We start from the raw sequence: 17193 nt of genomic DNA, 5'->3' as shown, positions 1-17193 counted from the left end.
CCCTGTCTCGGAGCAAGACTTCACTCTGCCTTTGGAGTGGCACTGATGGGCTGGCTCTGTGATTAGGATATGACTTCAGAGTGACACTAATGTGGCTGTCCTGGCCATGGCCCTGCCGGGTGTGTGCAGCCAGCAGAGGCTCATATCAATCTGGGAGGATGTGCCTGAGTAACTCTTATGGAAATAGGGTTTGTGTGTGTTAGTCCATACAAATAAGTTCCCTTGGTTACCAGAGATTCTTGTGATCTATTTCCCAACCCACAGTTTGGATGGCACACCAAACCAAATCTCTTCCAATCCAGGTTTCTTTCCTTTTATCCTTGCTGGGTAATCTACTTTATGAATGTTATGCAAATGTACTGTAATTATTTGAATTCTCTTATTGCTGCTAAGGGTGATTCTCCTCCTGGCCCTGCTGTTGTGTTGCTTAGGGATCGTGGCACTCTCTTCTGTGTTTCTCTTTTCCTATCTTTAAAATGGCAGCAGGGATATTAACCTTATTCAAACACTTGGAACTCTCTAGAAGGAAGCATCAAACAACATTTTCCTGTTCTAATCTGTAGCGTGTATTTTTTAAAATTCACATATAATCCATCTTCCAGTGAAGTGATAGTTTATTGTAGAGCTAGAGGAAGCAAACATTTAAATTCATCCTAGAGCATATTTGTGATCACAGGCTTGAACTTCCTGCTCATCACAGTGAGTTTCCTACCAGTGCCCAGCACATAGTCTCCATTTCCTGGGTCATTTTATCTGGTTTGTCCTTCCAAAGGGAGGCCCTGCCCTCCTGCCACCCTGAGGATATCGTGCCGTGACAGCTGGTGACGAGAGTGCCAACAGCATGAAGAGAAAGGACAGAGTGCCATCAGTTTGCTCCCACTGAGGACCTGGTCTGGTTGTGGCAGGGAGTGATGAAGTCACAACCGGATCAACACAAGGATGTTTTTTCTAGACGATTCCATAGACACCTTATTAATAATGTAAAGTCACAGAGAGAATTTTTAAAATAACCATGGAGATGACGCAACGCTGCAATTATGGACACACTTAAAAACAAATATATTTGCTATGGTGGTCAGCAGTTCTGTTCCTGAAGATGGCCACAATCAAAACCAAGGGTTTTAAAGCAGGATAGGCCAAAACCTCCCTGCTCATCTGTCTTCAGGTGAAATGTGATTCAAGCCTAAGGATCTGAACAATCAGAAGTGCCTTTGATAGAAACTGAAAATCAGATTTGGGCTCTCCTGGATCACAGGAAGAGCGAGAGCTGTGGCAAAGGCTTTTCATCAGGTGCCTCAGTGGCCCTTTTTGCAGGGTGCAACCTTGTGGGCAGGTGTTCAACAGTAATTTTGCTGTCATCTCAAAGAGCTGCCTTGGGATATGCCCACATCTCATGGAGTCTAGAGGACAGCAGCACACTGGCATCACAGAGGAAAATAAAAACCCATCTCCTTTTGCCACAAGTGATCAGCATGGCCACTGCTAAATGAGACAGTGAAATGGTACAAACTCTTTGACTGCACTTCTGCAGAGGGACACAGCAAAGTGGAGACTCTCCTCTGGTGACATCTGAGAGAAGAGAGGCACAACAGCCCTGCAGAGGCCTAAAGGACCCTGTGTGGGGGAGGATGGAGGGAGTCCTGAGGGCTCTGAATGGTGGTCTGCAAAGAACATGACAGCAAAACTGGTTTCAGCCAAATCTTCATCTTGGTCTTACTAAAATGCATTAATTATTTGCTCTCTTCTACCCTGGAAAATGCTTCAGTACAATCACATTGATACCTTCATCCACCTGACATTACTCATGGGAACAAGAAAAGCTGAAACCAAAACAAGAATCCACATGGACAAACTGGTCCCAAAGCTGTTGAGCACATCAGGCCAGCTCAGCACCTCTGTACTTTGTGCCCAATGCCTTTGGCTCAGGGATCATCCCAGGTGTGCCCTGATGCACACATTAAACCAGGAGATGCTGTTGGCTTTCCTTTATTCACGTCACTGTTGGCTCTACACTGGACCAAACTGAGCAATGATTTGTTTTCCAAGTATAAAAATCAACTTTTCTTCTATGGCTTCAAACAGCATAAAGGAAAAGGGATGTTCACACTCCTGCCTATTGAAACAAATGGCAACTGTCTTACAAGACAAACCCTTAACTAACTTGTTCAGTAGCTGTCAGGAATAGCTCTCCTGCTGGTAGGGAAAAGAGAAGATCTAGGACATTTTCCTCTCTGGTAGATCTAACAGAAAAATTAACAGGAAAGTTCTGAGTAAATTTTCATATTGTCACTCTGTTATAGACAAACAGTTCTGAAAACATTCCAGTACAGGTGTGTTGAAGAACAGATTTAATCTTCAATCATTTAATGGAGCATTTTGGTTTTAAACACTGCTGTGGTCTCTTATGTCAGGTTTTAAAGTCTGATTCTTTGAACTTCACAATAACAGACCAAGTGAACAGCCACTGGTGGAATCATAGAATCACAGAATCTCCTGAGCTGGAAGAGACCCTCAGGTGTCATGGAGTCCAAACCCTGGCCCTGCACAGACACCCCAACAACCCCTTGCTGTGCCTGAGAGCATTGTCCAAATGCTTCTGGAGCTCTGGCAGGAAAATCCTTGTTGTTTTGTATTGCATGGAAGATTACCTGCACAGGTCTGGGGGAAACTAGGTTCTGAGTACTGCTGCACCATTTGGTTTGGTCAATATTTAGAGGAAAGATTGATAAATACTCTGTTTTCTGAACTAATGCTGTTATGAACCCCCCAAGATACACAGAAAAAAAAAAAGTCATTAACAGGAGTCTTGCTATCTAGTCAAGTAAGGTCAGAGTATGAATTTCTGTGCTAGGTTTCCAGCCCTTACGACCACTTTTTACTGTCAATGTCTTGCAGGAGAACAGTTGTTTGCAGGCAAAACAGAGGCCAGGCTGAAATATGGCCTGATCATCCAAAGCTGCTTTATGCCAAAAAGTCAATCTTTCTCAGCAGGGACTGTCACTGTAAGATAAAACATTGCCCCAAGGTCACTGCAGTTGGAATTCCCATCACAAGGTTTTCATACCTGCCTTCAGAGGTGTCTTGTGAGTACATGTTCCAGAGAAAGAGAAAGATTGCGTCTCATCAGGAAGGTGGGAGATCTCCCATGGCAAGGGCAGTGCAGGGCGTTCCCCAAGCAAGGCTGGGGCATGGGGGGCTCAGAGCCCTCTGAAAAGGGGAGACTTATTTGAACTCCAAAATAATGGCTCTGATTTTTGTAGTGCACATGCCTTGAGTAGTAACTTTATAAATTTAAAGTGTATTTTCAGAAATCATCGCTTTTCAACACGCAGTTTTGGAGTGTTTCCTCTGCAAGACTTTAATGTGACGATGAAAGAAACTTTAGCCCATGAAAATGGGCAGAGAATAAACCTCCCAGAGTCTTGAATGCCTCTTAAAGCCAATCTATATTTTATTTATTGGTAATAATCTTTGTAAAGCCACACTGTTGACTTATAGGAAACCATAATTTTAATTTCAACTGAATACAATATTTTAAGGCACCAACCCCCCGAACTTTCAACAGAAGGGGAAGAAAACATTAGGAAGATGATACTTCAATGATTTTTTTCTATTTGCTTTTATTAATAATTCATGCTAGGTAAAAGAAAGATGAAAATAACAAAAACCTGTTAGACCATACATAGTCTACCAAAGAAGGAGGAGGCAAAGCACAAAGCAGGCAGGGGATGAGTTCTGGTCTGCATTTTTTCAGGCTGTGAGTTATGGCCTCTATAGAGAGATGAGAAGTAATGTTTGCTGTGGCACATAATTGGCAAGATATGCTGTGTTTTCCATCTTTCTATTTTCCCAATCATATTTCAGCTCATGTCACTGCAGATAACTCCCTCTCTGACCCTTTGCCTTTAAATAGCAGAAAATACAACCCATGTTTTCCAGTGAGATAAACAGAAATTTGTCTTTTTTTATTTCACAGCTTAGTCAATTTATGAGGGGGACTTGATAGGGCAGGCCAGGCTGTTTAGAAACACCCTTAGATCCCAAACTGCTGAGCACCTACTGACTTCCTGCAAGTAAATCCACTCTGTATTTTGCAGGCTTAGGTTTTGTTTCCCAAGCAACATCTTTTAGAAACTAAGTTCCCATTTCTAATCTGTGTGAATGAAGTTTTTACAAAGTTTTCAAATTTTAAGATTAAACTTAAAAACAAATTAGGTAAGCTAAGTTAAAACCAGAATGCAGACCACTTGTGCAGCTGATAGATAGGCTGATCAGCCAAAATCCAGTGTAGTAAACATTCACATCTAAAATCAGAGGCATGCATATGAGTGTTTGCAGAATTAAGGCTCCAAGGTGTACATGGGTTGTGTATAATTAAGCTCAGTGTTAGGAGAGCAGCTGACCTGCTAATATCTGTGTTTGCACTCCCCTGTGATACTCTCAGTGCCTCCCCTTGTGACATCTGTCACTCCGTGGTGATGGCTGACTGTGCAGAGCTCAGAGACAAAGTTACAGCCAGCTTGGGAAGATGCACTGCCCAGTGCAGGGTCTGCACACAGGACCCAGTGCTTTGGAGGAGGATTTGCATCAGCAGATGGAGCTGCAGAAATTTTGGGAGCCATCAATGCCAAGCTCTCTGCCATCAGAGCAAATGCAGCTGCAATGCGCTGCACGTCTTACTGAAGTGCAGAAGGACACAGGAAAAGCAGGAGGATGTTTCTGTCCCACACCTGAAGAGAAGCCCCCGTGGTCACCCAGCACTGAAGCACTTGCTGAGGCTGGGGAGAGCCCCAGGTGTGGCTGAGGGAGCAGAGCCAGGCCGATGGCAGTGCCCACAGCCCTCTGGCAGGCCCAGTGCTGGTGGGTGCCACTGGCTGGGCTCAGGGGGTGCCTCCTGCTGCCCTCCAGCCCCAGCATAGCTGCTCTGAGCCTGGACATCCTCCGTGCTGCCACAGCATTGCCCTGGAGCTGCTGCCCTGGCTGGAAACCCGTCAGGTCACCAGCCTGGTGAATGGCCAGAGCAACCTCTGACCGCTGCCAGATCCTTCTCTGGAGTTTCCAGTGCTTGGAGTTGAGCTCTGGAGTGTGTTAACCAGTGTTTATTTGAGATAAGGAGAAGAATGTATGATTTGGGAGCTGAAAGGATGGCTTGCAATTCTTGTACACTTCCAGGCTGGTTGGACAGGGCTCAGAGCACCCTGGTGTAGTGGAAGTGTCCCTGCCCATGGCAGAGCGGGGAACAAGAGGAGCTCTAAGCTCTCTTCCAACCCAAACCATTTTGGATTCCATGATTCTATGACAGGTGACTCTCCACCTTTCTCTAACTTCTGTAGGTCTCAGGTAGCTGTCATTCCTTCCTGTGCCAGTTTACTCTTCACAATCATCTTTATGTGCACCTTCACAATCACTGCCTGGAAAAGCCTCCACAAAAAGCTCTGAAGTTTGCTCAGCTCATGATCATGATTTGCACCAATCCTCCCATAAAGATCAACTGATTTGTTCATTATGTGCATTTACAAATTAAATTTTTACTTTAAAAAACCATAGATTGCACTTTGCATTTCAGGGATGGATTCAGTGGGAATTGCCTGCAAGAAGATTTAAGTCCTGGGTTTTCACCCAACACACCTAGCAAATGGTCAGAAAATTGTTCAAGAGGCAGTTTAAGTAACTAGGGACAACTAGTACCTTTTAATTAACGCTTTTAATTTAATTTTCTAAACCCAGTGCTTAAAACACAGTTTACTCTTCCAGCTGTTTATTTCTAGCCATCCAGGGGAGGCAGTGACTGCAGATTGGGGTTTTTCCTCTCTTTCAGTTATCCAGAAGAGCAAAACCATCCATGTTTCACTGTCTTTGCTAGCCAGAATGGGCCCTGTGTCTCACATGAAGTGCTGCCACTTTTGTTCTTTCTTTATCCTCTGTTTGGTACTACATCTCCTGCTTTGCTGAAGCTTTTTATCCCCCCTGAGGCAGAAGTGCTGTACCCACCAATTAAGTATTTTGTGATGCTACATTCACCATCATCTACAGCTTCATATTAGAGGCTTTCAGTATGGTTTTGGTATCAAAGTCTTATCTGCTTCTAACACTAAGATCCTTAAATTTTTGCTACTAAATTTTCAGAAGGAAAGTAAAGCACATATCTCAGTTGGCTATCAGATGCACTGGAATATAAATCAAGAAAGAAAATAAAACAAGACTGTATCAGGTCATTTGCCAGATGGCTCATTTTGGGGATCCAAAAGCAATGAGGCTGTGCTTTTCAACATGCCCATGTTTTGCAATTAGACTGACTGTGGAGCAATTCCTCCTTGGGCAGCCTCTGGAGCATCAGGAGAAGCTCAGAGGAAACAAACCATTGCTTGCAAGGATCAGCTGCCTGGCCATACCTTGGTAAAGCTGTGTTTCCTCCTGAAATCCTCCAGGAATTTCACTCTCTGCTGAAATTTGAAGTAAAGGAGTAGTATTTCCTTTTAAGTGTGGCAGGAGCACACCTGTGCTCAGGTTATCCTGTTTGGTCACAAACCCCTGGGGCCTAAAGAACTGTCACAGATGAGACTCAAACTGGTCTGAGCTTCCCTCCCAGGCTGACATTTCTGTGAGCCAGACCAAGGTAATGAGACTTGAGAAAGTGAATCACTTATGGAAAACAGGAACAGTTTGATGCAGATGTGACAAAACCGTGTCACTTCATTGACACTGCACAAGTGCCAAGGCACTTCCTACCTGCGTCAATTCTTCAAGGCAGTTGCTTTGTTTACCTTGTAATGTCCTAAATTTTAGTTTTTTAAAAGCAGCTAAGATTTTCCCTCAAATAAGGTAAATGTAGAAAATAATTTGTGTAATGTAATTTATGATCAAACTTGACACTGGCTTCTGACTCTGCTTGTACTAACTAGTTTTATATTTTCTACACTGCATTTTTCTCCTGTCCAAAAAGCAAAAGAGCTGCTCAGCCTTTACATTATTGAGTGTGTCAGATTAAAGTGATCTCCCAATGGTTTTTATTCTAGATCTTGAAAACTATTTGTGCTGGAACAAAAATAATCCAATCAAAATCAAACAAAAAAAAAAACAAAAAACCAAAACCAACAAACCAAAAAAACCCCAAACAAAAAAAACCAAACAAACCCAACAAACCAAAACCAAACAAAAAACCCCAACCCAAAACAAACAAACAACAACAACAAAAAAACCCCAACCAAAAAAACACCCAGATGTAAATTCAACTCAAAACTTTTTTGACAATGTCCCATTTGCTGCTTCATGTAAGAGAAACCTGGTGTGATGCATTGCTCCCCCCTGAGAGAAGAAACTGGGACTTCTTATTGTGCAGTGTTTGTCAGTGCATTTTTCATACTGTTGCGCTTAAAATAGTGAGGGTATTGAAGAGTGTAAACTGGAGGAGGCATTAGAAAGTTGCTGTGGTTGGTCCTGGGCTGGGACCTCACCTTCCCCTGCCTTCTCTGGTCTCCCCACGTGGCCGCAGAGGCTCCAAGAGCTCAACTCCAAATACACCTAAAGCTTGGAATTTCCCTTCCACATTCAGCTTTTCATAAAAAGCCAAGAGTTATAGAAAGCTTCAACTGCAATTTCCACAGTCAAAACAACTGAACATTTTATGATTTTTCTTTTGTTTAAATAAGGAGAAACAAGGAATCCTTTGAAGAAGTCTGATAATTTACTAAGTTCCTTAATAAAAGCAGTACTCAGCAGCATTAGGGAATATTGCCTATGCTAGTAAAGGGCATAAAGGTGACTATTAACAGATTGTGATAATGTCATCTTGCTTTCCATTTTACTTCCTCGACATAAGGAAGTGAAGATTTTTCATTGAAAGTGACAAGTAGAGGAATCCAGATCATAATACGTGAAAAGGATGTAGCCAAGGCTGAAGTTATGAGGTTTCTTTCCCAAGTGATTATTTTTTTGTGAAATCCAATAAACAGCAGAAATGGGCTTGTTTCATGGATAACAACCACTTGCCAGCAGGTGAGGTCTGCCAGGACTCAACTGGTGGGTATTTGGAGAAGGGAAGCGAATCTTCCCATCTGCACTCTCCTAATTAAGAGCCTGATTCTGATCCTCTTGATGCAAGGGTGCATTTGGTCATTGGAGAAATAAGAGAAGGGGCAAGTTCTTAGCCTGGGAGATTCAAAATTTTTTAAAGGGGTGTTTGACACACCTGGGCAACCTTTGCAAACCTCCTTAGGTTTTGAAGGGCCCTCTCTCAGCTGAGCTGGTCCCAAAAGTCTCACAGATCCCATAGGGTCCATGCATGGGAAATCTACACACCAGAATGCAACAAAACTCCAAAGAGAGAAACTAAATCTTAGATTTAACGTGAGAAACCCTCCCTCAAGAAGCAGAAGCCTGTCATTATGGCCTTATTGCACAAAGTAATATTGGCCTAACCTCTGCCTCTCAGCCCTCTGGTGAAGCTGTTACTTCACCTTGCTCTGGTCATGGTGTCTACAACAAATTTTCTTCATTCTGTGAGAAATTTTGAAATTAAACCCAAGACATATTTCATTGAGTCAGCACAAGACGTCAGTCTTCAAAACTTTTTGACACCTACAAAGTGAAAAAAAAGTCCCAGTTCAGTTAAAATGTTTTCAGAACAAGAGTCCAACAGAAGTGGTCATCTTGTAAAAATACCTTTCAGTGTTGAGTGAAATTTCTAAAAAAAGTCCTATTTCTGAGCTGATTTTTTAAAAAGTTGAATCTGGTTGTTTCAAAAATTTAACCCCCTAGCCCACCTATTTTGTTTTCCTCTTTTTTTTTTTTTTTCTTTTTTTTTTTTGAGCTCGAGCATTTGCCACCCTTTTGCTATAAATACCATCTGGAAATACAGACATGAAGTTGCCAGAACAACGCTTTATCTCCTGCTACCTCGAAGAGAGCTATGACTTTAGAGACGAACATCCACCCAAATCAATACTCAGAAGAGCAGAGAACTGCTTATGCCGCAGATTTACCGCACTTCTAAGAATAGCTGGCACAGTGTGCCCCCCAGGAATTGTGTGTTTCTGTGTCACCCTGTGTGTGTGCTGTGTGTTCATGGCTTGTTTTGCCTTGCAGGGAGCAGGGAGGCAGCGTTCACCTATGCCATCATCGCTGCTGGGGTTGCCCATGCCATCACTGCCGCCTGCACGCAGGGCAACCTGAGCGACTGCGGCTGCGACAAGGAGAAGCAGGGCCAGTACCACAAGGAGGAGGGCTGGAAATGGGGAGGTTGCTCCGCCGACATCCGCTACGGCATCGGCTTTGCCAAGGTCTTCGTGGACGCCCGGGAGATCAAGCAGAACGCCAGGACGCTCATGAACCTGCACAACAACGAGGCCGGGCGGAAGGTGAGTGTCCCTGCCATCCCCGTGTCCATCCCGGGATGGGGAATTTGGTGCCCTGTGCAGGGCGGGACAACCACGGGGCTTCCATGCTGACATCATCCACAGTAGAAAAATAGGAACCTCTGCGGGTTGTTGGACCATCTGCTCGTCAAATATTTGTCTAAATGTTACTCTTTGCAGCTGTAAAAAGAAAAAAAATCAAACAAACATTTTATCTGGGAAGTCAAATGGTGCTTCTGGTAAAAAGCCGCCTGCTCCTGTGTGGGTGAGCGGGAGTCTTGTCAGGTTCAGACATGAACGTCTCACTCAGTTGAAAAGGGATCATTTTCAACCCCACTGTTCAGACCTCAGTCTTTGTGTGAGAGCTACCCCTGCAAGGAGGAAAAGGCTTCAGCAGAAAGACCTCGGGCTGAGTCACTGTTACACCATGACATGGATTTGGGTTTAGCACAGCAGGATTCCTGCCCTCATCCCATCCTTTGGGACTGAGAGCAGCTGCTGCAGAACCAGCTCTGGGGAAGGCAGGAATCCAGCAGCTTACACACACAGATTTCCTGGGGATCCCAGGCACTGAATGGCCCGGATTTGCTGCATTGGCCCTGTTTCCAGTCACCAATGGCAGCTGCTGCTGGGCCAAGACCCAGTCTGGTCTGACCTGTGCTGCTCAGATCCCTGCAGGTCAGGAGCTCCCAGGGCCATCCCAGTGGTGCTGTAGCACTGATTTCCAGAAGCTGGGAATAGCCAGGGCATGTCTGTGTGCTCCCCATCCAGCCAGGCACAGTCCAGCAGAGCTCTCTCTGCTCTCCTGTTCTGCTGATCCCATCTCACAGAAGGAATGTCAATCCCCGGCTTCCTAAGCTCTCCATCCCACTCCCTCCCGTCTGGCCTCCTGTGCAATAGTCCTGATTTCAGCATGATGTGAGTGTGACTTAGAAGCAGATGGGAGAGGGAAGTTGGGAAGAGCAGTTAATTTGTGGACACTTTTTTTTGTGGTAATTACCTGTAGGCTCTGAGACATCTCCAGTTATGCTGGAGCCAGGCAGATTGTATTGAAGAAAAGCGATTTCCACCCCAAATGCCTAACCCTTCTTTAATGTAATGCTACTGTAGAAGTTTTATAGGTGAGATTATGGGTTTTACTCTATGTAGTATCCCAAATGCCTTTGTCTGGCTCTCTGGTGCAAAAACTTGTGCTTCAACACTAGCAAAACTAACCCTGGAGTTAATCCCGGGAATTCTGAGAATAACCCAAGGACTGAGCATTAACATTTGCTAATGATCATTTGCAAATGATCTGAGATCTTTATTACTCAGCCTCTGGTAGCATGAAGGCACATACTGCAAAGCCTGGTAAAACTCCAACACCCACAGCCTGCTCTGCTATACAAGCACAGATCCAGTGAAACAGAAAATAGCAGAGGAGTTTCACCTTTGTGGGAAAGCTACTTCCTTGAAATGTCTGCTTGTATTTGATGGGTGCTGGCAGTAAAAGATTCCCAAGAAATTACACACCAGCCTACACCAGACTGCAAGCATAGATGGAGCTGCCTACTGGCTAGAAATTCTTCCCCAATGCAAAGCTCAAAAATACAGACAAATAGAAAAGTTCCAATTTTTGTCTCCATTATCACCCAGGTGTGGACCTTGGGTAGAGGAGGGCCATTTAGCACTGGAGCTGGCTGTGGGAAGACCAGCCCCAGGAGCCTCCCAGCATTCGGCAGCCTCCCCGCGAGGCTCCTGGTGTTTCTCACCTTTCCCTGCACAATTTGCTGTCCTGGAAGCTTGTGCCTGGAAGGTTCAGCTCTCCACATTGTTATCTGGGAGAGCAGCGGTTTGTGCTATCTCTGGACATCTGCCATTTCTCCAGCAGGCTCAGGAACTGTTCTGATCTAGAGATATTTCTGTGCTTCTTCCTGCATCCCTTACAGAGCAAAATTACTGATCTTTGTTCGAACAAATCTCTGTTTGAAATCTTCAGGGGAGAGAAAGAGTAACAGGACTGAGGAGAGGCTTGTTACTGCACTGTCCTGTAGAGAATGAATAAATGATGTTTTTGCTAGAGATTTTTCTTTCAGGCTTTGCTCCTCTGTGAGAGATCACAGTATTTAAAGACAATTGGCAGGGGAGGCCATTACAGGTATTTGGCAAGCCAGGTCTCTCACAACCTGACTCTTCCACAACAAAGACAGTCTTGTTGTGAGGTGGAACTCTCCATTTTGGAGCAGTATGGATCTTATCAGCCTCCACACAATCTATTCATGGTGGCTTTCCTCTGGGCTACAAATTCTTGTCTTGTTTTACTTGCCCATGGCTAGATTTTGATGATATGTATGCACTTAGGAGACAGACTGGCACCTACCAGGCTCCCAAAAATAACTCAATTCTTATTGATTTCTTACCATCACCTGTAGGCATTGCTACACTTGTTCAAAAGTCAGTCCCCTCTACTTCTTTGGTCTGGCAATGTGAAACTCTGCTGTGCCACTCACCTGGGGCTCACTTGTGAAAAGGTCCTTCTTCAGAGTAACACCCACTCCAGGTGGTCCAGGATGCACTCTAGAAAAGCACAGATCCATCATTATCGAGTTGTCTTCTTAAGAACCACTGATCCTTCCATTCCATCTTGGTGGGTGAGAATGGTCTGCTTGGCTTACTGGGAAAGCTGGCATGCGGAGGACTGCATGGTATGAACCAGCAGAGAACCACCAGGAAAAGCCTGATCTAGGATTTCTGGAGATCTCAGTTCAAGACTTTCCACCCTCTCATAATTTTGTTTTATCCAATCTCTCTTTGCTCCCTGTGGTGCCAGCAACAGCCTCGGAACATCCTGAACACGCAATTCTGTCAGAGCAGTGGTACAATTATCCAGGGAATGGTCATGATCCTGAGGCTGTCAGAGCTCCAGGAGCCTTTGGAGGCTCTCAGGCACAGGGTGGGATTGTTGGGGGTCTGTGCAGGGCCAGGGGTTGGATTGGATGATCCTTGTGGGTCCCTTCCAACTCAGGATATTCTGTGATTCTATAATCTGTCAGCTCTTTCTGGAAAAGAGACAACTGCCAGTGTCAAATGTGGAGGATTTCAAAGGTCATAGGTGGAGAACATCCATGTTCCTTTCTCTAACATCTCTGGTAGTGCAGTGCTTGACAAACACTCGTGTGCATGCCCAGGATGCAGTGAGCAGCAGCCCCTGAGAGCAGCATGGGGGACACAACTCATTCCCAGCTGCTCCCACACCACAAATCCAGCCAGGAGTGCCAGTGGGTCCTGCAGACAGAGGCAGCTTTCCTCACCAACAAAGGACAGGGCTCTGATGCTTTCTCTCTCTGTCTGAGTGACAAAGCAGCAGCACTCACTTCTGCAGTACAACTTGCAAGTCCTCAGGCTGCTTGGAAGGGAAGGGGCAGAGTTCCGAGCAGGGGTCACATACACCCTATGAAACTGGCCCCAAGCAGCCTGAGTCAAGAAGCCTCACCTCATTTGTCAAACCTACTGGACAGCAGTGATTTCTGACCTTCAGAAGCAGAGTTTAGAGTGTCTTTCCTCTTTGAATTAGTATTTCCTGAAATGCTGATTCACTGCAGGAAGGAGCAAGCAGTACAGTGAGAACAGGAGGAGAATTCATAACAGCTGGGGCAGAAAAGAGAGATAAAGCTTCAATTAATTTAAAGGCATAATCCTTATTTGCCCTGCAAACTTCCATGTGAGGGGGTATAATTGCAAGGCTGAATTGTCTGTTAGCAAATTTTTCTTCTCAAATATAAAGTTGATCAAATTACTGTAAGTAACACAATAATGTATGTCTGAGATGTATTTATGCTCCAGGAAATAAAAATTATATTCTCCAGGTTATCCTGCTAAAAAATAGCAAAGTAGATACTGAAAGGCTCTACACATTTTGGCTGTAGACATTTCATTCTGACCGCATGGCAAGGTACATGACCAGACTGCTCTCTCTTTTTTCCTGTGACATTGAAATTCCACGAATGGCATCTTGCATCAGCGTTACATCATATTAAGTATAATGCAATATTATGAGTCATTGTTATAAATCATGGGCACAGCCTGCATTAGAAGGCTTTTGCAATTCAAGAGCACATCAAGGTGGATTTTTATTCAGCATTTCTCTTTAGAGGCATATGTAGGTGCACTAACTTTGCAAAGTCTCTCCATCCTCTGAATCAGTAGCATTTCAGATTTCGCCTTCAGCTCTGAAACTCCCAGGGGATGTGCAGGACATGCCTGACAGAGCTGCTGCAAACAGCAAGCAAAGCTGTGAGTACCAGGAGATGTTTCTGAAATGGATCATGCAGTGAGCATAACAGACTGACGTGTTTAGTGCTTTATCCTGTAAAAATCTGCAACAATGCTAAAGTGACACACTGGCGTTTGGAAAGCTCAGATCCTGGAAAGTCCACACTTGTGGCACTCTTTCCTGCTCTGTCCTCAGGAGGACATTGCTGCCACAAGACTTTCCTGAACATCTTCCTCTTCTTGCATAGTGTGCAATCACCATGGCAAGAATTAACTATCTCTAGAGGAGACAGCTCTTTCTACCTCTCTCAAAATACCTTTTCCTTTAACTACTCTATTCACTGACTACCAACAGCAGCACAGAGCACAACCTCTTGCACATGACCCACTTAAAAAGTTGTGAGTATCATGTTAGAAAAGAGCCAGGGCTCATAAAAGAGGCTGCCAAAAAGCATAACATTTATATTTGCTGAATATAGGCCTGAAATTCTGGAGATTTAATAGTTTTGTTTTGTTTTTTAATTTGATTTGGTTTGGCTTGGTTTTTCTGGCATGGAAACAGATATCTTCCTGATTTTCCCATTTAGAAACTTCTTAATGTTAGGGATGCTCCTTAAATGCTCAGCTGATGAATGGTTTCCCTCTTCACTGGTAGATACAACCTCATGTGAAATGAACACAACTCTGGTACATCCCTGATTTAGAGCAGCTAGAAGTTGGAAAGCTTTTTTCAGGAGCTTTCCAACAAGTTCCTGAGGTGATCAACATGCACAGGATTAGTTGTGATGCCCACTTGCTCAAGAGCTTGTTCATTTTACATCCAACTCCCCTTTTCTCTCCCTCCCCTGGGCCTCCATGCCCAACAGATGTGCTGAGTGTGTAGGAGCACCAGGCACCTGTGGAACATAGCTGGCTGAGCCCTTGCCCAGGTCTCTTACCCAGCTGGTAAGGGACCAGGAAAAGGCCTCCTCTGTGCCCATTCCTGTGGGAAGATGGGGGCTCAGTCTGAGGGCAGCTGGGTGCCCCTTGTCAACAGTGGCAGTAACAATTCTGACAGACCCCACTGTCACTGTCAGAGCTCTGACAAGTGAGGTTGGGAGATCTTGACCTGCAGCCTGGTAGTGGCACCACTGGGATGGAGACAACCATGCCCAAAACATCCTGCAAACCACCCCCAGCCAAAACAATGCACAGCACTTCCACTCACAGAGCAGTGGTTTTAATAGATAAAAGATTGGCTCAGCTGCTAAAATGCCACACAACACCTAGAAAATTTGGTGTTAGGTGCAGGAGATCTGCCTATGTAGAGTGTCCTAAGAGCTGTCCTGGTACAATATTTTGCCTGGACTAAAACCAGGCAGGCAGAGAAAGTTTAGGAGAACGTTTACACACAGGGCTTGTGCCTGCCTGACAGACAGACAGAATCTGTGTAAGTACCTTCTGGCAAATCTCTCTGATGTGGCTGTAGAGGCAAAGAGGAGTGTCCACCCAAAGACCTGGATCCAGTTACAATTATCCAAGGTAAACCCAGTGCTGAGCCCCTGCCTTCTCTCCGAGCACTCCAGCGCCAAGGCTTGGCACCCCAGCTGTACTTCAGGGCAATTAGAAAAGGAGCCTCAAATGCCACAAAGTCTTTCCTGGCAACTCCATCACTACGTTGGCTGGGGGTGAGCAGGATTCCCAGAAAGGACAAACACTGAGTTTGGAGTAAATCCAGTTCACTGAATGGGAAAGCTCCCATTGAGGCTGGTGGGACCATGGGACACAGATGAGTGCTTCCAAAAATCCCATCCAACTCCATGTTTGAGGAACACAACCAATACTTTGCTGGGCAATTTCCTAGGTGTGAAAAGAAATTCACATCCCTTTCACTCTTGCAGCATTTTGTTTGTGTTTGAAAGGATCAAAGTACTATTTATGGCTTTCCTACTTTTTTAGATAATAGTCTTAAAACAAGTCCAAGCTTGACAGACAAGCTCTGCATCTTCTCAAAAGCCCACAGTAAAGATAAAGGGAGCATTAATGTTGGTCTAAGTTATGAGAGGGAATTGGACTGCACAGGAACTGTAATCCACAAGAATGAATTTTCATTCCACTTGTCCTCCACTTTCAGCTAATCAGAAATGGTGATACATGGTCCTACTTGTATTTTGGCTTTCAACTCCTTTCTATATCTCATGTGGTTGAAAACTGAATTCCTGATTTACGCTGGAGATTAGGGAATGATAAATGCTATCACTTACCTGCAGTCGCAGTTCTAGAGGATTCTGGCACTATGAGCAAAACATGCATTTCATGTATGTGATTACTGGAGCTGACAGTCTGTCATGCTGCTGACAGAGATAGCTGAGACTGAGGGCCAGGCTCTCTTCATAAATAACAAAGATCTCAAATTCAAAATTTAATATTGTGCACCTTTTATAACTGCAATAATCAGATGCTTGCTCTGATGATTAATTTGCTCAGCAAAGCCACTGGCTGGGTCACAGGTTTCTGGACAATTTCTGGTTTAATTTGGCCTTTCTCTTCGGACAGTTAGCAACGCTTCCTGTCGGCACACACTTGTCATTCAGTGCTCAGAGGGGAGCATCAGCAGGACAAAAATAGGTGCTGTGTAGATTATTCAGCTCTTTCAGGGTTTTCAGCACCTTTGGAGCCTTGGAAGAATCTTTGGTGTCTCTCCTGTTGCAGAACAAAGTTATTAAACTGATTTGAAGCAACTGCAGCTTTCACAGAGCACAATCACCCCCCAGCAGATTCATGCTGTGAATGGGTGTCATAAAATTTATCCTGGTCATGGGAAAAAAGAAACCTGAGGGGTTGGAATGAGATGAACTTTAGGGTGTCTTCCAACCATTCTGTGACTCTCTGAAAAGTTGCAAGAAAGAAAACACAGCACCTGTTAACCTTAACTGTGACCTATGAGCTTGGCTGTCTTGCCTTGTATTGTTTTTGTTAACCTGTGCTTTTTGATGATTTGTTGAGAAATTTAATCAGAATCCAAGATTTTTGAGCTTCATACCTAAATTTTGGCCTAAGTTGTTGAAAAATTTTCAGAAATAGCTGTTGAGAACTGTTCTGCTTCTTCAGGTGACATTTGTCCCACTACAAATTTAGGTTTCCAAACTCAAGACTGATTCCCTTCCTATGACTAGATACTTCCATATCCACTCTTTCGCAAAACTCAACAGAAGACTGGTATTGGCCAAGTTAGCAGGAAACTAATGGTTAGGCCTGTTCACTGGGAACTTCTTAAATGCAGAAAAAGGCCATGTTTATACATAAAGTTTACACCAAATTATGGTGGAGACCTTGCACTGTGCAGCCTCATTCATTACATCTCTGACAAATTAAACTTAAGTCTCAGATGTGGGGCAGAATCTCTGATCCATACTGTGTCAACAGGGGCAGAAACTGGAATCTTCTGCAGTTACAGCCCAAACCTCTTGAGCCTGAGCTGAAAGCATCTCCAGGAACATTTCCAAAAGCTGTGCAATGATGAGTCAGAAACATGAACTCAGTTACCTGAGCTAAGCCTGTAACATAACAGAGGTTTTGGTAAAGTTGGAAGTTAAAGCAAGGTTTGGTT

The 17193-nt window shown here is 44.3% G+C and overlaps 1 protein-coding gene across 1 annotated transcript in view; it reads left to right on the top strand.

Annotated features, from left to right (window-relative positions):
- Nucleotides 1-17193, top strand: part of WNT7A (Wnt family member 7A) — a 36789-nt gene that overhangs the window by 4611 nt on the left and 14985 nt on the right. The window contains exon 3 of the mRNA XM_085073136.1: nucleotides 9085-9356. Coding sequence (XP_084929262.1) covers nucleotides 9085-9356 — 272 coding nt within the window. The remainder of the gene's footprint in view (nucleotides 1-9084; nucleotides 9357-17193) is intronic.

The sequence above is a fragment of the Lichenostomus cassidix genome, chromosome 12 (assembly GCF_008360975.1).
Source record: "Lichenostomus cassidix isolate B80296 chromosome 12, HeHo_3.0, whole genome shotgun sequence".
NCBI classification, from domain to species: domain Eukaryota; kingdom Metazoa; phylum Chordata; class Aves; order Passeriformes; family Meliphagidae; genus Lichenostomus; species Lichenostomus cassidix.
Note: the sequence above shows the minus strand (reverse complement) of the source record. Positions and strands in the feature narration are given on the sequence as shown.